The sequence below is a fragment of the Typopeltis vanoorti genome, chromosome 5 (genome assembly GCF_054136105.1).
Source record: "Typopeltis vanoorti isolate ZY-2024b chromosome 5, IOZ_Tvanoo_1.0, whole genome shotgun sequence".
Taxonomy (NCBI): Eukaryota; Metazoa; Arthropoda; class Arachnida; order Uropygi; family Thelyphonidae; genus Typopeltis; species Typopeltis vanoorti.
The window spans coordinates 36479371-36501813 of record NC_143553.1 but is presented as its reverse complement, the minus strand read 5'-3'; the positions used below and the strand labels follow the sequence as shown (position 1 = coordinate 36501813).

The 22443-nt window shown below is 35.5% G+C and overlaps 1 protein-coding gene across 4 annotated transcripts in view; it reads left to right on the top strand.

Moving 5' to 3' along the window:
* Positions 1-22443, top strand: part of LOC150106320 (protein hu-li tai shao-like) — a 469862-nt gene that overhangs the window by 317163 nt on the left and 130256 nt on the right. For all 4 annotated transcript variants that reach the window (XM_090393077.1, XM_090393078.1, XM_090393076.1 and 1 more), the window contains exon 12: positions 3558-3650. In XM_090393077.1, the coding sequence (XP_090249203.1) occupies positions 3558-3650 (93 nt within the window). The remainder of the gene's footprint in view (positions 1-3557; positions 3651-22443) is intronic.

Genomic DNA, 22443 nt, shown 5'->3' with positions numbered 1-22443 from the left:
CCAGTATCAATGGTATAAAATACAACAATCCTAGATATGCTGATGAGACCATTCTAATTGCAGAAAATAGAAACAGATAATCAAATTACTGCACCTACTAATTGAAGAAGGTAAAGATTTTGGCCTACATTTAAAGGCAAAAAAGACCAAATTTATGAGAATCTCAAAAGAAAATAAATCTGAGCTAGAAATATTCACAAACAATATAAAAATTGAGCATATAACAGAATTCAAATATTTAGGTACCTGCTTTACTGCAGCTGGAAAACAAGATAAAGAAATAAAAATAAGAACAGCCATAATCTAAAGATGCCTTCTGAAAAATTAATGATATGCTTAGAAGGTCTGTGGGTATAGAGACAAAGAAGTGAATGATAATAACATTAGTTTGGCCAGTTTTCACATATGGAAGTGAGACCTAGGTATTTAAGAAGAAAGTAAGACAACTAGAGACCTTTGAAATGTGGATCTATAGAAGAGTCTTGTAAATCTTATGGACAGAGCACGTGTCAAATGCAGGTGTACTACAGAGAATGAAAACACAGAAATCTTTATTGCAGGAAATGATCCAGAGAAAGATGAGACTGGTGGAACATGTATTGAGGGGATCAGCAGGACAGAGGACACTAACAGCTTTAGAAGGAATGATTATGAGAAGAGAATCAAGAGATAAAAAAAAAAAAGACATGGTTTGATGATATAAGATCATGGGCACGATCATGTGACTATGCTGAAACAAAAAGAAGAGTTGCCAACAGACAGGACTTAAAGGACATGGTGCTGCACTCTCACGTTGAGGAAGCTACGTGAAGAAAAAGAATCATTGTGGTAGGAAACGCATTCTCGATGACATTAAGCATTGGCAGAAACAGAGAAAGCTCTGTTTCTTATCTGTTGAGGGCTTATGATCCACCTGTGTGCACAGTATAACACTAATTTGCCATGTCCTGGTGGAGGGCCAGCACTTAACTAAATATACTTACTAATCTGGCTGAACCATATGCACTCAAGCAGATCTCTTCAGGCTCAGACAAAGTGCATGAAGTTTTTAACTTGCAAAAATTAATTTATACAAATGCATTTGATCATAAAGCCTGTTTATCTGTGGATACAGCACTGGTTAATTTTTTTTTTTTTTTTTTTTTTTTTTTTTTTGTACATACAAATCATTTTAATAATTTATCTATTTTATAACTTTGTATATTGCTGTATCCATACCTGTGGAATGGCACAGTATGACCTTTGCTATCCTTGCACCAATAATTCAAAAAACCAGTTTTTACTGTTATTTTCATACCAGAATTTTCAGGGGATTGAAGTCACTTTAAAGATGCACCCTGCAGACTATAGAAGAATCCCCCTCCCCCACGATTTTAGTCTAAACTAAAATTCTCAGGGGTCTTGATTAACATCATGAACTGCCTAATTTGGTTGCAGTGGATTGAATGGTATGACATGGTGGTAGAGCAGAATAGACAGCATAACTAACTTTATTCTAAACTTGGACAGAAATATTTGAATGATACAGACCTGTATACATTGAAGTGATCCCCCCCCCTCCTCCCAATTTATTTCATTTTGAATGAGTTGAATTTTCACCAGATGTTAAACAATGTCAGAAATACTATATCCCAAGTTTGGTCAAAATCAGTTGAACATTGCATTGAACATTTCTGAAGGTTGCATTTTTCAATGCAATCTTTAGAAGTGTTTATAATCTATAGAATTTTTTTTCCTCTTTCACTAATGGAGGAGGAGGAAAAAAATTATACTTTTTTTTTTATCATTTTCACTATTTTCAAATGCTCTAGCTCTTTCATTATTTGATTTAAATTTAGCAGGATGTCTCCTGTTAAGTACCTCTGGCAAATAAAAGTAGTAGATTCCTAATACTTGAATAATAACTGACTCACTACAGTGACTGGCTTAAGAGGCACTGATGAACTGATCATACATTGTTATTCAGCAGGTGAATTAATAATTGCTGGTTTCTCTAGCAATTATTGAATATTAATAAAATCAGCACTGTTTAGAAGTAATTTTTTTCCTCTGCTGTTGTTGCTGATTGCTTGGATTTAGTGTATGTGAATATTGTGACCTCTCAATTAACTAAACTGCCCTTCAAATAACTAAACTTTAATGGATTAGCATATCACCAATTCCTAGAACAATACTATGTATTGATTTACCAGTCTGAAAAAATAAAATATCACAAAATTTGAATGGGTTGGTACTACCATTCAAGGACCAGTTTACTGTGGTTTTGATTATTTGAGGACAGGTTAATTGAGAGAGGATCGTTTCACTTTTTTTGAGAAAAAAAATATCCTTATTTAAAATAAATTTTTTTAAAAAATTATAATTATTGTATGTATATATAGCACCACAGGTATAAAGCCTAAAATATGGAAGTCAACACACTCGCTTGTTCAAGAAACAGGGAAATGTGTATAACTTATTACATCAATATTTTAAAATCTCTGAACTAAGCTTTATTATAATAATATGCTGGCTCTAAGGAGGCAAGCACTTATCAGAGAAAGGCTTCTTTCAAGCAGTGCCTAAATATCTTTCCTATTTGAAACATTCACAGAATATTCACTCACAATATTAACTGCTAGCTCAGTTCTGCACACTTACCACATGTCATAAGAAGGGCCTACACCTCACGTGCAACCTAACAACACTATTACCCATCTTCCATGGTGATCTAACCCCCCCCCCCATTTGTTCCTCCCACCTGCTTGAGTTGTAAAATGTCACTGGTGACATTTTAATTTCAATGAATTACTTTTTCAGTTAATTGTTTACTGAATTGGTTTCTTTAATAAATGTAACGAATTGTTATTTAGCAGATTATTTGGTGAATCCTTTCGATGAATTGTCTTCATTTAAAATTTCTAATATCATCTGTTTCAGTTGTACTCTTAGAAATACTGTTTAATTTCATTTAATCCTCTCTTTTACCTGTAGAGTGTGTACAAACAAAAATAAATTACTATATTTAAAAAAAAAAGCACTAATTTTTGTATACATAGATCATGTACATTCTTTCATTTATGAATTCAACTTGTATTACCACCTCTTTACTATCCGATCTACAATAAAACACAGTTCCAAATGTGTTCTTATTTTCATTCCACTATAACATTTTGCAACTTTCTTGTTATTATACCATCACTCTCATAATGACATGCTTTCTGTAATTCCTGTTTTATAATTATTTGTTCTACATTATTCATCAGATGCCTAAAATCATCAGTTGCCTTTTAGACCTAACACATTTCATGTCACTATTCATTAATGAGTGTTGCCTGTTAAATGTTACTACTACTGCTGTTTAGTTTCCAAACAGTGGGTATTTTGCAAGGTGGAAGATTGATCGGTTTATTTTCATTTAGACTTAGTAAAATCTGAATCAAGGAAGACTGTCTGTATTTAATAAATGAAATAAAATATGTTATCTATTCACTATTATTTGTAGATATAATATTGTACACTTAGGTTTTTTAAACTCTTTGAGATGTAATTCTTAAAACTAATTTTTTTTTTTTCAGTTAAAAGAAAACAGAATGAATGCTAAAATAACTGCTGGACCACAGTCACAAATCCTAGAAGGTGCTACATGGGAAGAAATTCAAAATATTCAGGTTTGTTTATTTGTTCATATATATGAACACACACTGCTTGGAAAGAAGTCAATGAACACCACAGCATGAAGAACAAACTGCCATTGTGCCCCTCAATAAGATGTAGGAGGACCTCCTTTTGCTGTGATGACTGCAGCGATTCTGCAGGACATATTTTCCAGAAGCATATGAGAGTGATCAATTGGAATTTTGGACCATTCTTCCTATAGACGTATAATGAGGTCCTGGACTGTTTTGAGCAGACATCTCTTCACCTCACCCAATGCTCCAGTTCATCATGAATTCCAGTCAAGTGAGGTGATGTTCATGTCCACAAACCATGGAGTTACAGCAGGAAGCCTTATGACACAGTGCATTGCCTTGCTGAGAGAGACAGTGGTCAGTTCCGTAGAAATGCCACAAAGTAGGAAGCATTCCTTCCAAGGTCTGAGGCCAAACCAGGAAAAACTATCACACCATGAACTCCAAATTTCATAATTGGAGTTATGCACTCTAGTAAGAGACATTCAACAGGCATCTGCTACACCCACACCATCGATCTGAGCAGGTAGCAAGTGCACTGTGATTTGTCACTCCATAGCACAGTTTTTCGCGCTTCCACGTCCCACAACACACGTCTTCACCACTGAAGACAATGTTGCATGTTGGTTCGAGTAATATAAGGCTTGCATTTGGAGTCCTACCATGGAAACCCATGTTGTGAGCCTAGGTTCTGAATGTATTGTGTAGACTTGTGTTCCTGTCAATTCCCAGAACTCCATATTCAACATGTTAGGTCGACAAATGGTGTTTTTTACCTATTATCCTTCATAGCACCCTACAATCATGTTTGATGATTGTGGTGGGTTGTTTGTCCACTCTGGGTAGCACTTGCAGTTGACTCCCCATGCCTCCATTTTAGTATGGTATCACTGATTGAATTTGCTGAACAGATAGGTCTGCAACATAGTATCCTGTCACAACTCCTCTTTCAGACTCTATCAGTTCCCTTTTTGCAGCCATTTCATGCAGACACAGTTGCACTTACTTGGGAATATCATGTTCCTCCATGTTATACTGGCTACAAACATGACTCATTCCATGCCAAGATGCACTTTGCCCATGTGGGTGTCCATTGACTTCTTTCCAAGTGGTTTATATATGTGTGCATAAAACTACTTAATGGTGAATTTACTGTTTATTGTCTGTATTATGCATTATGTTCATTTGCCTGTTTTTCAAGATCAGTTTTTCAGATGGCAATGTTCTTCATCTTGTAACCTTCATATGTGACTAACTCATCTTCATTTGAAAAGCCATTATTAAGTTTTTCTTTGCATTTGAGGTGGGATTTGAATCTAGATCTTTCCATCCAAGGGACATTGTTTATACTGACTGAGCTACAGAGATTCCTGGATTTGTAATATCTTTTTTTCTTCTTCCTTAGAATTAAAGTAAATTACACCTCACAAGAAATTATATTCTTGTTTTAATCTGTATTTTACCCAATCATCAGTATTAGAAAGCTTGCAGTGAAATATCTTCAGTACTAAACTGAGAATGATGAATAGATTACTTCCATATAGAAGCAGCTGACTTCATATCAGTTCCATCAATAATGAACAGCAAACTCCCTTCTCATTATGATGTATGATGTCATGTATTATGGAAAGGTTTGCTCCACAGATTGGAATGGTATTTTAGTGATCCTTAAAAACCCCCATCATACAGTCCAAAAATGATAACCATTGATCTGGATCACTTGACAGTATTCTCATTGGTGGTGCCATTGGCAGGGAAAATCCCAGGTGAAACTCAGCTTTAACCAGCAATAACTGACCCTACTACCCGGAAGAACTACCTATATATACAAGTAGTTGTAGTGTATAGATATTTCATGAGCAAGCTTTTGTTTCATTTGTACTTAGATAAGAAAAGGATGAAAACAAAAATATAATTTCTTGTTCAGTATAATTCATTGATTGCTTTATTTTATTAGCTGCAAATAAATTATTTAGATGCTTTAACAGATATAAGTGATTTCTGAATAAATATTTAAAATATTTATTTACTGAGATATAATTTTTTTTAAATTAGTTAATTTAGCGATTGCTTAATTTTTGAAGCACAATAACTAGGAAGGAGATAGCTATCTATAAAGGGACGTGGAAAACTTATTAGATGAAGACTCAGTCCTATGCAGGAAATCTCAAAATATCAGTTGTATGGTTTAGTAGTGAATAGATAGAGCAAGTAATATTTTATCTACTTGGGCATGTTCTTTATAGGAACAAATTTAATATGAAAATATAAATGATAAAATAAGCCAGCACTCCAACAATACAGCATATTTCTGGAGTCCTGGCAAAATGCTTGCCCAAGGTATCGGTTCACTTTATATAAATGTTGTTATAGGTAATGTTTTAAAAAAAACTATGTTATGATGAGAAATAGTAAAATTCATGAAAACACAAATCATGAAAATTCATGAAATAGTAAAATTCATGAAAATAAATTATTGCAATTTATTTTTTAAATAACAGTATTGAAAATCCTTTTCATTATGTAAAATGCTCAAGAATTTAATTACACTAAGCTTATTCTTATTATGAGCTGAAAATAAGACATAATAAAGAAATAAGAAAATAAGATTAGGACCATACTTCCAACACTTTAAGGTGTTGGAAGAATAAGATTTGTAGCTGAGCTATGGTATTTAATCAAATTGTGCCAATTTTAACTTTTGTGTTTATAATTATCTAATGAAATTGTGAGAAAAGTACAATTTTTTTTTTTTTCGAATAATAGACTGTTTATTACGTATGTCAGATGTATTGTGTATATTTAAAAATTTATTTTTATTTATTTATTCAGCCCCACAATTGAGAGGTCCAAAGACCTTTGACATGACAATGCCATGTGTAGTTAAATTTGAGATGGAAGAGAGGACTGTGTTGGCTGTGTTGTTTTGAAAACTTGAAGTTTGTAGTCACTGGTGAAGACATGAAATAAAGGTAGATGGTGAGAAGTTGGTTTGATGAGTTTGAATTTGAACTGTAAATGGATGTTGACTGACAGCTGCACTCTTCTTCTTATGTGAGTACAGGAAAGTGGAGGGATTGTAGTGGCTAGTTCAGAGGAGTAGTGCTCCTGAAAATACCTGTAGAAGAGACATAATGCAGCAACCGGACATCTATGGGAAAGTGACTACAGGGAGACAGTGAGGAAAAGATCATCAATTAAGCAAACAGCCCATTTCTGTATATAGTGAAGTATTCTGAGGGAAGTTTTAGGTGCACCACCTGAAATGTGGGAACAGTATTATAAGGCTGGGCAGATTTGAACTTTGAGCAGGAAAGAAGTACTGTTTTGAACAGAAAAGAATACCGAGTTTTTTGGAGGCTGAAGTAGTTATGGACTTGATATATTCATGCCAGGATAGACTGGATGTTAACCTAAGGAGAGAATATTGCTTGGTGGTGATATTGTTAAAAGTGATGGAGAGAGAGTGGAAGTAGTTTTTCTTTCTAGAAATGAGATCATCTCTATTTGGTGGTATTAAAATTCACCAGGTTATCCCCCTGCCACTTGAGAGTCGAAAAGAGATCATGTTTTGGAAATTGATTAAAACACTACTGTGTTGAAACACTACAAGGTTTTGAAAATGAAAAAGAGAAGAGAGAGCATTGTTGTCAAAAAAGGTACGAATATGACTAGATGTCAGGAAAAGAAGATCATTAATGTATAGGAGGAGCATAGGTGACAGTAGTGAGCCATCAGGTGCACCAGCATTAATTAAGAAATCTGAAAGGAAACTATCTACCATAACCTGCAGTAAATGGCCAGAGTGGAAGCTAGCAATCCATTTGCAAAGGGAGGGAGGAATACCATAGAATGGTAGTTTGATAGGGAGGCTATGATGTCAGACTCAATCAAATGCCTTGGAAATGTCAAAAGCAACCACTCGAGTTCCTCCGAACCTTTCCATAGCTTGCACCCAAGGAGGTTTGCTGTGGAACAAGAATTGCAGAATCCATATTGATGGTCATTAAGTAACTGGTCAGTCTCCAAGTAGTAAGGCAATTGGCTATTGATGACCTTTTTCCATTATTTGTGAGAGTATTGGGGTCAGAGCAATGGGGGGTGATAGTTTGATAGCTGATTTTTATCTTCCTTTTTTGGGGGCATAAGATGTACAAAAGCTTGCTTCCAGGTTGTGGGATAGATGCTAGATTAGTATGACAGCTTGAAGTGACAATGTAGGATAGGTGAGTTCTGAAGCACAAATTTAGTATAACAAGAATCTCAGAATACCATCAAGGCCAGAACACTTTTTGGTTTAAAGGCTGCTGAGGATTCTTCTTCTGATGTGCTTCTGGTGAAATTTCAGAGGAGGCATACTGTGGATTGTTTGTGATATGGTAGGAAAAGTTCTTCCTTAATTGTCTACACAAGTGTTGGAATTAAAAAAATGGATACTAAGCCTGCTTTTTCTTTGGAAGATGTTGCCATTGTACCATCAGGATATGAGAGAAGTGGAAACATTAAAGGATAAAAGTTGCATTCTACAGCCTTGGCAAGTGTAGAGAAGGCACAACTGTCGTCTTCTAATTTTTTTTTTTCCCCCAGTTGTTACAAGCTGCAATGAAGCTGAATGAGAGACTCTAGTTTTTGACTAGATCTATGTTTCATATGGTGAATTTTTAGTTTGGACAGCTTTGGCACAGTTGTTGGAAAACCATGTCGAGGATTTTGAGTGGAATGGGAAATAAAACACTCATCCCAATGATAATAATTTCTGCTATTAGATCAGAGCAGATGGTAATTAGACCATGGAAATGATGTATTTAAGTCCTGAAGGTCATCCCAGCTGGCACTATTGTAGTCCCAGGATACAAAGCTGTGAATCACTGGGAGAATGTTGAAAGTTTATTTTTCACTTGGTCAGACTATAATAAATTTAGTTTAATCCTTTATCCAAGTGTGTGCAAACAAAGTTTGCGCCTGAAAGTATCTTCAGGACTAGGGCAAAGTGATACAACACTGGGCAACTCCTTGCAAAGGTGGAGCAAGCTACCAACACTCCTATCTCACTATCTCCCACAATGCAAAACACATCTCCTTGCGGATATGTATAATGTTAAGCATTAAGGGAAGGGCCACTACCCAGACTAGTTTCGACCTTTATTGAGGTCTCTTCAGTGGGAGCCAGGCCCAAGTGGAGATACCAAGGCAGAAGCATTAGCAAGGACATCTCCTCCTATAGGAGTTGCCAAATGGTGTGCCACCTTTTTATTAAATTACTCTGGATTTAGAGAAAGATGTTGAAAGTTTATTTTTCACTTGGTCAGACTATAATAAATTTAGTTTAATCCTTTATCCAAGTGTGTGCAAACAAAGTTTTCGGGCAAACTTTGTTTGCACACACTTTTAATAAAAAGGTGGCACACTGTTTGGTAACTCCTATAGGAGGAGATGACCTTGCTAATGCTTCTGCCTTGGTATCTCCACTTGGGCCTGGCTCCCACTGAAGAGACCTCAATAAAGGTCGAAACTAGTCTGGGTAGTGGCCCTTCCCTTAATGCTTAACATTATACATATCTGCAAGGAGATGTGTTTTGCATTGTGGGAGATAGTGAGATAGGAGTGTTGGTAGCTTGCTCCACCTTTGCCAGGAGTAGCCTGGTGTTGTACCACTTTGCCCCAGTCCTGAAGATACTTTAAGGCACAAACTTTGTTTGCCCACACTTAGATAAAGGATTAAACTAAATTTATTATACACTGGGTGAATGCATGGACAAGATTATGGTCAGATTTGCCAAGAGGAGATTTAACATCAAAAGTTTATTTACAAGGAAGCTAGTTAGTGCATGGTCTAAGGTGTTGGGAGAATAAAGAGGATTGTCCTATTTTGGTGGGTTTATGAACAATTTGGGGTAAATCATTGCTGATAGCAATCAGTTCAGCTTTACCAACTTGACCTGTGAAGTTAGAGAAGGGAAGCTAGTCAGAATTGTTTGTTGATGTTTTAAAAATCACTGAGGAAGATTATCTTGCTACTGGAATAGTTAGATTGAATGTGATTGACTTTCAGAGATAGGTAATCATAGAGGTCAGTGAAATCATCGGAGTTTGAAGAATGGTAGAGATATCTAATGAAGGCAATAAAGTGAATTAGAGATATCTTGAGCCAGAAGCAGATCATATAAAGGGGATTCCATGTCTGATAATCTTTGGCATGGGATACCAAACTTGACAGAAATACAGGTTCCAACCTTCTTGTAAAAGACATAAGAAGAGAAGATGTAATGAGGGAAATTGAGGTTTGAGGTGAGACATTGTAGAAAGTTCCAGTTGTAGTTCAGTAATAAACAGTATATCAAGTTTTGATGACTGTAGGTAGTGCTGGTTCACATCACTGATATTAGAATGAAGACCTCGATGTTAATGAAGTCAATATGGAAGACTTTTTTTTTAATGTTGGAAATTCTGAGGTTTTTTTTTTTTTTTTTTTTTTTTGTAATTTTTTAAAAAGTGATTTTGATGTTTTTGGGGAGATTTTTTTTTTAGCTGCGGTGACTGGGATTTTTGGTATTGTTGATCATGGTTATGAGTAAACACATTTGGGAAAATTAAGGAGTAGGAAACATGCAGCAGGGGTGATGGATTCAGAGATAATCAATCCCTGTGCAGGAGTGATTACCTCTGAGTAACTAGTCCTCAATAATAACCAAGCCTGCACATCCATGTATGTGCAAGGTTAATATTGAACTGAATGAATGTCTTGATTTGATTTATAAAATTTATTTATTGAAAATGCTAACTGTAATTTCATTTAAATGTATTCATGATATGAATATATATATATATATATATATATATATATATATATATATATATATATATATATATATATATATAAACCTTTACAAGTTATCAATTGTTACGACCCATGCCACTCCTCTACCCCCAAGCCTACACACCACACTCTCCATATCCTGCTCATAAATGATACTACAATCATCAACATCAAATTCCTGACATTCACCCTCAAAGGGTGAACAGGATATGAGAGTACTACATGACAAATTTACATCATTATTATTACATCATTAACTTCCTATCTAAAATATTCAAATCAATCAATTACATGTCAGGGTTTCAGCATTGTCAGATCTTATATTTCTATCTTCTAAGGCACTTTTTACTGTATATCAAACCACCTATATCTTGGTCTTCCTATGGGTCTTTTTCCTGCATTTGGCAGAGAACACTTGTTTTGCTAATCTTTCCTGTCCCATTCTGTTTAAGTAACCATACTACCTGAGATTAGCTCTACTAACACATTCCTGGATGCTAATAATGTCAAGTTCTTTCCTAATATCCTCGTTTTTAATATCATATTGCCATTGATTCCATCTGTTCACACCCCCTCATCTTTCTCAGGACTCGCATATCTGCAGTCCCTAGTCTTTGGTCAAGTATTTTACTTCCAACCTAGCTCTCAGATCCATATGTTAAATTGGTTTGAACACTGTCTTGTATACAGCTAATTTAGTGTTTAGACTAATTTCTCTCTTATTCCATATCAATTTATTCATTTGACTTCCTACCATACCAGCTTTGTTGATCTTGTCTATTTCCATATTTAATTTATCATCTTCACTAAAAATCAGAATAAAAATAAGAATGCAGTTGATATTTTCAATGCTTATTCCTATTTTCATTGTCTTTGTCTTGTTATTGTTGACCTTCATACCATATCTATTATAACAGTTATTCCATTTAGTCAGGGAATCTTGCAGACTTGTAGCAGATTTATTTAGAAGTATAACATCATCTGAATAAAGCAAAGAGCTGACATTAACATCACCAATTTTGATAGTAGATTTAATACCTCTTTCCTTCATAATGTGATCCATATAAATAATGAATAACAGAGGGGATAATGTACATCCTTGTCTGACACCAGATTTAACATTAAACCATCTTCCTGTACTTCCTTCAATTCTAATTGCTGACTTACAACTCAAATAAAGACTAAGTATTGTTTGATATAATGTCCCACTACACCATACAACTGTAGCATTTTAAATAGCTTCTTCTTTACACCTTGTCATATACTTTTTCCAGATTTACAAAACTTAAATACAGATCTTTGTTATATTCCCATGATTTCTCAACTATTTGTCGTAAAGTGAAAACCTGATTCTGACATCCTATTTGGCCCGAATCCAGTCTAGATATACCTCTGTAATTCTCACATTGTTTTATTTCCCTTTTTATATATGGGTACTATGAGAGCTCTACTCCAATCATCAGGAATTCGTCCCTCTGTCCAGGCTTTCTGAACGATGCAGTGCAGCCACTGTAAGATTTTTATACCACCATACTTCAGCATTTCTGGTCGAATATCATCTACTCCTGCCTTTCCATCAAAAAGCCTTTCCACATTTCAGGCTTTTGATGGCTTTTTCTACTGTAAGTATGGATATGTATTCCTGACTGCATGCCTGTTCAGTGTTTGTTTACCAGTGTGCTGTCATCACTGCTTGTTTCATTTAGCAGTTTTTCAAAGTAATTACTCCATATTTCAAGGATATATATTTTTCTCCAATTTTTCATGTCACCTTTATCATCTGTAATTCTTTTTACAGCACTCTTTCCTCCATTTCTGAGCTTTTTTAACAACCTTCAGAATATCTTGCCATCTTCTTGATATTTATTTTCTAAATTTAGTTTAATCCTTTATCCAAGTGCAAGCAAACAAAGTTTACGCCTGAAGTATCTTCAAGACTGGGACAACTCATGGTAAAGATGGACTAAGCTCTCATCACATGTCTTAGTATCTTCCATAATGCAAAGCACACCTCCTTGCGGACATGTATAATGCTATGCATTAAGGGAAGGGCCTCTACCCAGGCTGGTTTCGACCTTTATCGAGGTGTCGTCAGTGGAAGCAGACCGATAAGTGGTGATACTAAGTTGGAAGTAATCTAACTGATAAGCTTAGGCATTGCTGGTTATTCATGACTTATTTTTTCACGGTATTAACAACACCACAAAACACTTTTATTAACAAGGATGTTTTATTAACGCTAATATTTCGCTGATTTTCAAATCAGCATCATCAGAGCACAACACACATGTAAACGCGACAGTGAGTGAAACAATATAATTGCAGAAAGACAAAAGATCTAAAGTCCTATTTTTGGTGCCCTCTAACGAAAAAAAAAAAAAACGCAGCAGTTATCCTGGAGTTTTTCTTATGATAACGGTCTCCCAAATTTTTGGCAAATTAATGCAACCATATATGTTAAGGTTGGGAGAATTCTTCAAAGCCATTGCTGACTCAAAAAATAGTCTTTCAGATCTATAACGACTCCTAAATAGCACATTCGTTTTTCTCCATCTAATCCTGTGTGAAGGAGTGTCCAAAGCGTGGTCTGCCAGTCCCGACTTGCCATAGTAATAGTAGCGAATGTATCTTTCATGTTCTTCCAGGCAGATGTTCACTGATCTTCCTGTTTGCCCATAATAGGCCAAGTCACAGTCACATGGAACTTCATACACTCCTGGGTGTGCTAAAGGGTGAAGTTTATCCTTTGGTGAGCGGATCAGAGTTGCCAGCTTGACATGAGGCTTGAAGGTGGTGCGAAGGCCATGTTTCACCAATACTTTGGCTATCTTTTCCGATGTACCTCTGATGTAGGGAATAGAAATGGTCATGTTGTATTCTTGTGTATTGGGGGGGGGGGGGGGGCAAGGTAATGGGCCTATGTAGTATTTTTTCTATTTTGTAGGGATTGTAGCCGTTGGCTAAGAACGTATGGCGCAGGTACTGGAGATCAGTGGTCAGAGCTGTATCGTTAGAACAAATGGCTCTGGCTCTGTGTGTCAGTGTTTTTAAAATGCCGTACTGTTGGACTGGATGATGATGTGATTGTTTATGTAGGTATCTTCCTGTGTGTGTGTAGGCTTCCTGTAAATAGAAAAAGATAGTGATCCATCTGAAAGGCGGGTGACTAATGTGTCAAGAAATGGTAAACAGTTATTTGATTCTTTTTCTACTGTGAAGTGAATTTTGGGGTGTTGGCTGTTTAGGTAGGTGACAAAAGCATCCAAAGTGTCTTGTCCATGGGGCCAGATGGCAAACACATCATCTACATAGCGCAACCACACTAGTGGCTTGTATGTAGCTGTGGTAAGTACTTTGTTTTCCAAGTGTTCCATGTAAAAATTTGCTAACGGGGGGGGGGGGGGAACCCATAGCAGTACCATTAATCTGTTTGTAGAATTTCCCCCCCATGTAAAATAACCTGCATTCATGGTAAATTGAAATAATTCAAAAATATCTGGGGGAAATTTAGACTTGATTAATTCAAGAGTGTCTATAAGTGGTACATTGGTAAATAGGGAGGTGACATCGAAACTAACCATTATGTCTGAATTTTTTAGGATTAGATTTTTAACCAGTGTTTTGAAATGGATAGAATTTTTTACAAAAGTAGAGGAGTTGCCAGTAAGAGGGGCAAGCGACTTAGCTAAATGCCGGGCCAGTTTATATGTGGGACTATCTATTCTATCAACTATGGGGCGTAGGGGAACATTAGTTTTGTGGATTTTTGGTAATCCATAAATGCGGGGTGTTTTAACATGAATTGGTTTTATTTTCCTGATGATTTCTTTGGGCCATGATGTCACTTTTTTTAGTAATTTTCGGACTTTTTTCTTTTGCGCCATTGTAGGGTCTCGATGTATACTTTGATATGTAGAACTCTCACATATGAGATCTTGCATTTTTTTGTTGTTGATCACAGCACAGCATGGTTTTGGTAAAGGAGATCAGTGATCCAAATAATCACTGATTATTTGGATTTTAGCAAAACCTTTGATAACATTCCACATCAGTCTGCTGGTTAAATTGTACCGAATAGATTGCAATGATCATCTAATCAGATGAGTGGAAAATTGGTCGACTGAAGACAGGAAGTGGAGTTCAGAGGAAAGTCTGCAAAGAGTCCGCTTGTCAAGAGTGGGGTATCATAATGTTCAGCGTTAGGGCCCTTATTGTTTAACATACTTGTAAATGGGGGGGTTCAATCCTTTTATATATCTTACTATATCCTTTTTTATATGGTTCGAATAGCCTACCGTAGCTCTTTCGTTTCTTTCAGTATATCATATATATCTTACGCTTTTACCTTTCCTTTCATCTATTCTTCCTTATATTTTCTGCTGTCTCATGTCGGTTATCTTAATCCTTTTCTAAATTATCCCCACTTTTGCTTTCTCTATTCTTTATTTACTTTACCATTATTTTATCTTTCTTTACCATTATTGCTCTAAACTCTATTCACCTTTATCTAAGTTACCACAGGTTATCTAATATCCAATACCATGAGAACCTTGGAAAATTTATTTGTTAGACTGCGCCACCAAGATTCCCTTTTATGGGTATTAAAGATAATTTTAGATTACCTGCAGTATCTCTCTAATTCAATCTCAGGCTTTACTGTCAGTCTTGGCTACCCTTTTTTAATTTTGCACACAGGTTCACTTTTTTTGAGAAACTGCATTGGAATAAGGATCAGTGAATACACCTTCTTTAGCAAATTAAACACATTTATTTAAACTAGGATACATTAATACAATTTCTTAATTGAACTGGAACTACAGAAAATTAAAAGCTAAGAATTAGATCTCATGCAATATATTTACACATTAAAATACACAGCGATACTGTCAAATGCCAATCTGTAACCTCGTTCATTCTGCTGCTAAGTATTATAATCTCGTCTAATATACACACATTAAAATGCACAGCAATACTATCATTTACCAATCTATAATCTTATTCATTATGCTGTTAAGAATCAAAATCTCATACATAGTACATACATAATGAACATGCAGCAATACTATCTTTCATGCAATATATTTACACATTAAAATACACAGCAATACTATCAAATGCCAATTTGTTATCTCGCTCATTCTGCTGCTAAGTATTATAATCTCATCTAATATACACACATTAAAATGCACAGCAATACTATCATTTACCAATCTATAATGTTTTTCATTCTGCTGTTAAGAATTAAGATCTCATACGTGGTACATTGATTGAACATGCAGTAATACTATCTTATTCCCATTTATGATTTCATTCATTCTGCTGCAAAGAATTATTATCTCATATCTAATTTATATCAGCTACCTTTTAGTCTCTCAGTCCGGGACAAATTATTACAATTTATCTTTTATGTATATGTCCCACCAAATATATGTACTTCAAATAACAAGTATGCTATATCTAATTCATTACCAGCATTCCTTTTTTTTTTTAACTTCATAGTCCGGAACATACAAACATACATTAACTTTATCAATGTCCGGCCGAATATATAAATACTTCAAAGAAGTACTCACTGTTCTTCTCATGACACAATTATCCGAACTGGCTCTTTCATCTCTTATCTGGTTCTGCAGTCTTCTTTTCTTTCTGAGTCTCATCATTCGTGCTGGTTTCCTTTGGTCTGGTTCCGTCACATGTAGAAGATTTTTGGGTGATCCGATCATGTCGTACCTATACTACTTTTCCGTCCTGGGCCATTTACACTCGTGCGGGCTTCTTTCTTTTAGTGGCGTCGCACTTCCAAGAATTCCCGGGGCTTGACGCATATTGCAGTGGACTTCATAGATGATTCCCTACTTTTCTTCAGACGTTGAACGGATGCTGGATTCCGAGACACTATGAGAGGAGACTGCATTTTTGCGTACCTGCTTCCTTCTTCTTATGCGTACTGACATACAGCCGCCACACCATTGCATACTGCCTTTGCCTGCTACATCTTGGATCTCTTGCCTCTGGATACCTGGATAAAAGAGCGACACCTGGATAAAAAAGCCTCCTCTGCATACTTCTGGGTCCTGTCTTATACTCCCTGTTGCGGCCTTTAGCATTCCTGCACACAAAAAAGGGGATGTGACCTTCGAGTTGTTGTTTATCTTTGTTCCCCCCAGAATATGCAAAAACAATACGCGAGAGAGCCTTTAGTTGTTCGCCACCTGTTGTTGCACTATCCTTGGGACATGCGTTAAGTTAAGCTTTGAACAATTGAATTCCAAATAAGGCTTCTAAACTTTCTTTCAACTCAGAACTAATGTTTATTGGAAGAGTGGAATGGGATGCAAAACATAATGTGAGCAAATGCAGGTATATCTCTTTTTGGGTATTTTGGTTGGTAGGGAATTTAAGTTCAGAAATTATATTAGTAACATAACTACTAAAGCTCAGCAGATTATGGGATTTAATCAGAAGTTTCACTTGTGGGAGAAAGGATGTACTGATACCATCGAAGTCTTCAGTCAGGGAAGCATTGGATCATGCCCTCCAGCTGTACTCAGGTTTTTAATGGATGTCAAGAAAAGCAAAGGTATTCAAAGTTGGTTGTGCAAAAAGGGTTTGTACCACAACAATTATGAGAATCATTTACAATTTTATGAATTTATCTAATAGAAAGGAGACTTAAACAAAGTTTATACCTAGTCTAGCCATAAGTATTGTTATAATTTGAACAACGCATCTATCATTAAAACATTTCAGTTTCCAGCACATTCAACTACACGTATAATATGCATATAGCAGCACTCTGTGTTTGAAATGTCTCCTTTTTATTGCGTTCATACACGTGAGAAGTCTGTGAGGCCACATATTGATAGTGGCATGCCTAGCATCCAACAGAAACGCTGCCACTGCTCACTCCAAATCCATTTCTTGCAGTCTCTCTCAAACTCTAGCCACAATTTTGAAGTCCAGCAGATTCAGATTGGGACTTCCAGATGTCCACTCAGCTGTTGATATGTGGTTGGTCACATTTGCCTCCAACCACTGTTGTGGTCCTTGCCTTGTGTGCAGGGGCTTAGTCCTATTGGAAGGTCCACTGCCTGCCATGAAACAAGGTGTTCAGAGGCCATACCACAGGTTTCAGCACAGTGTCTTGATACAATTTGGTGGAGGTTTTGACCCCTTTCTCACAGAAATGCAACTTTTAACTTGGATATCTCCTGAAACGTCCTCCCCACACACACACCAAACCATCACTGACGCAGGGATGAGACCACTCTGAATCCTCGGTGCTATGGCACATGCTGTGTGACCATCCGGGGCATATACTCGATTGTTTTGACAGTTAAATGACTTTTCACTGATGAAAATTTTCTCATCTGTGAAGAGGTTATCACTGTGTGTTGTTTGCATACTGCCAAAGAAATGCCTTTGATTTTACTACCTTCTGCCACAAGTTGTGATGTTAGGAAGTGTCCAGTAGAACAATGATATGCTCTCGCCCTCCGGTCATCAGTTAGGACACATGACATTGTTTTCTGTGTTTTCACAGAATTATGGTGGAGGCATGCTTTCACAGCCTTCACAAGCTATTACATTTTAATGTAGCATTGTCAACCTGTTATTTGGCAGTGAGATACGTCTCCTGTATTGTTATAATGGTTAATAGTCTGATACACAAAAATCCTATTGATCTTGAGTGTTCTTAGCATGTTGAAAATAACATGCAGCTGCATTCCAACCTTGTGAGGTGCTATTACAGCTACACCATTCTCATAATCCCCCTACTGTATGTTAACCTGTACAGCTAGACAACTCTCTCTCTCTCCCTGTTGATTAACACGCGCGAATATCGGCTGTGCACAATGGCACTACTGAAATTGGGCTTGCGCAATTCTGTGGGCAGTGCAGAGGTGTACATGATATGTAACAGTATTTTTATGGCAAAACCATGTAAGTTAATTCAGAGCATATATAATATAAGATAGATACTAGGAATTTCTCACAAATGGATTAACTATTATTGTATGCCAACCAGTAATTTCTGACTTAGGATCTTGTGAACATGTGCCCTCCATCTCACTTGGTCTTTTCTTTAAGCATTTGTAAATTTGTGTTGGTGAGTTCCTTTGTTTTCCGCCCAACTCTTTCGTTGTCTTTCTCTGCTTCTCATGTCCTCAATCTTTCCCAACCTAACTGCCTTTTCCAATGCTTGCATTGGAAAAGGTTATTTTGCTTGCAAAATATGCCCAAAGCACATTTACTTGTTACTGATTACTGATCGTTGCCTCCAAAGAGTGTTGTCTTTATATTCTTTAAAATCTTCTTATCAGGTATTCACATGGTCAGTGGGAATAGTCTCTTCCTTCCTTAATTCATACAAATCAGTGTACGCTTCGTTTTTCTTCTTAATGATTCCGCTTTCACATCCATACATCACAATTGGAAATACCGTTGCTATCTATACCATGTCTATGTTAATTTTTGTGAAGTTTAACATAATTTTTCGTCATAGCTATCCATCTTTTAATTCATCTTCACATTGACTATCATTTCTTATTCTTGATCCCAGTAAATAATAAGTTTCATCCACCTCTGTTATCTCCCTCAATCATAAATTCATTCATATTGCCAAAAGACATCACTTTTGTTTTGCTGATGTTTAAATTAAGGTAGCTTTTTTACTTTCCCTCTTAATAAACAATCAATTGCTCCAGATCTTCCTTAGGTTTTTCTGTGAGAGTTGTATCCTCTGTATATCTTAAATTATTTATTTTTCTGCCAAAATTTTAATTCCTACTGGTCTTTAACTAAGTCAGTCATTCTCATAAAAGATTGACTATAAATATTAAAAAGCTAAGGCAACAATATATATATATATATATCCCTGCTGCACCCTTTTTTCCACCTGAACACTGTTTCTTCAAAGATTTTTTTTACCGAAGCTTCTTGGTTGTTATACAGTTCTCTGATAAGGATGCTTCCATTGCTCCATTCATCACCCACACTGTTATAATCAACACAGTGATAAGGTTTTCTGTAATCAGTAAAGCAGATCATTACTTCCTTTCTGAAAATTCTCTTGTTCTTTCCATTATCCATCTCATGTTTGCTATCTAGTTTCTAGTTCCTCTGCCTTTCCTAAAATGTGCCGGTTCTGGCATTTCTCTTTTCACATAACATTTTCAACATACTTGATTTAAATACTTGTTCAATATGGACAAAAGATAATGGATATCAGTTTAATGTGGTGAGCTTGTAATAGATTACAAGCTGTGTGTGCCACACTGATGGGACTGCACAGGAAATTGAAGCTAGTGATTTGGAGGTGGCAGTAGATAGAGAATTTGATGGTATATTGCTATAGTTGCCAGTGTTATTGAAGAATATATTAACGAGCAGAGATAAGGAAGTTATTATTCCTCTTTATAAGGCCGTGATATGTCTGTATGTCTTCTCCCTGGTTGTCATTATATACTAGAGTAGTATGTCTGAGTGGTTCATTAATGTTTTAGTTAATATCAGGAATTCAGGTCTGGGATATTATTATAATAATAAGTTAACTTAAGGGATTGAGTGAGTGACAAAGAAAATACAAAAATAATATCTTTATTAGCAAACAATTAATATTAGTGTAAATTTATGGTATGTCTTTAACAGCATGTATAAAATGTTTGTTTTTGCAAACACTATATACAAATTTACATTATAAATAAAAACTTATTAGGTTCTTATGCTGCAGTCCTCCACAATGTACCGGATGGTTTAGTTTGTGGCCCCCACAGTCACATTGGGGTGTAGGTGATTTTCCTCACTTGTGCAAGCTGTCTGCACAGATATCATGTCCTGTGCATATATGATTTAAGCTTTTCCATAGGTGACGAAGCTCAATCTCTTTTGGATTTGATTGGGCAGGATATATTTGTTTAAGTCCAGTGGCAATTTTCCTTCCAAGTTTTGAATTAATATTAAATTCACTATTTACAAGTTATTCAGCCAATATTAGTGCAGGCCGTTGGGATTTAAGTTGATTTGTATTAAATGTGGGAGGTCATCATGTATTAGTAACAGGTAGTTACTACCGTATATGTCGGCGTATAAGACGACTCTCAAATACTAGAGAAAAATCCTCGAAATCAATGGGTCATCTTACATGGCGAGTATAAAAAGGGAATCTTAATTTCTTGGATGAACATTTAGGTAGTTACAATACATCATTATATAAGAAAATAGGCAGTGTTTATAAACAAATCAGATATTAATTTTTTGTTACATAAATTTATTTCAAGTATTACAATAGATGTGAATCTTAAAAAAACAAAATAATTATTGACCTAAATTTTCATGTTAATTTTCTTCATCATCTGTTGAAAATAGTTCTTCACATTCATTGTTTAAATGATCGTCATACGGATTCCAGTTCGAATCTGGTGAATTGGTTTTGTTTTCATCGTCATCATGTCCCACAACAGATCATCTTCCGTACCATCCATAAGATTAGAGATACCACACTTGTTAAATGATTTTATTTCAGTCTCTACTTTTACTTTATTCCATGCTTTGATCACAAAAATTGCACAACATATCAAGTGATGCAGTGCGCATAGATCCACCATTTGTAAATAATTTTTCACCAGTCAACATCCGATTATTCCACTCTTCTCGCATGTGATCTTTAAATGGTTTGTTTAAACAGACGTCTAGTGGTTGCAATATAGAAGTTAAACCACCTGATATAACAGTAATTTTTGTGTTATATTTTTCTAGAAGACTTTTAGTATTCTCAGTTAAATGACTACAAAAAATATCCCATACTAATAAACTGCGTTTCTTCATTATACCGCCTGGTCATGTGCTCCACACATTTATTTATCCATAATCTCACACCATTTTCATTCGTCCATCCATCCTTTTTCCTGAAAGTGTACAAAAACACCTGAAGGAAATTTTATCTTAGGTTTAGTTTTACATTTTAAGATGAACATTGCGTTGTGTTCCTATTTACGATTATTAAACTTTCCTTTTCTCCTTTCAAGTGAATCTCTGTATTTTCTTTAATCAAAACTTAAATATGCACGAAATATTACAAAATTCAATTATTTAAGCTTTTTCTCCCCTTAGTGTCCCTAATATTTATATTATACTGTGCCTTTCAGGACATTTAGTTTAAGATATATAATTCAAAAACAAGGAGCAAAATACAAAAATATGTCTGAGCGTGAAACTATTAAGCAGTTGACCCTATATCTCATAACCTAACACATTAATTTCCCACGTGATTAGGTTCGTACATTTTTCAAGTGGCATTAGGCAACAATTTCAGACAAATGTATTATTAGTGAACAAAAGTTTATTTAAAATCTCAAACATGGTACAATTCAATTTCTATTATATAAAACAGAATTCAATACTAAAAATAAAATTTACAAAATTACACAAGCAAAATACAAGTATTAGGGCAAAATCCTATATGGGAATTCACGATCATGCCGTCATAACAGACTTTATACATATAAATATACACATATAATCCTGGAACAAATTAACACTTTACTTAACCTTATACTAGTCAGAATGCTCTGTATTGCTATACCATGGACATTAATGTTTATTTTCAGTTTACCTTATCTAACTTACAAAACTATATAGGTTAAACTATCCTTTCGTTATACCCATACATGCATTTGACATTTGAGACACACTCATATGAGATATCTCATATGAGATACTCATATGAGATCTATACCTTTCGTGCTTGAATTAAGGACACACACACACAGGATCTTCTATTCTATCACTATGGAACTCATCACGTGGGCATGGACTTATGTATGGATTTTCTTTCCCTCGATACGAGTACTGGATGATGAGATACATAGACAATTTCTTCCTTCTTGTAACTATACGGCGTTCCTCATCTCTTGCAATAGGAATACGGGATTGAATTCCCGCACACTTTGTTTC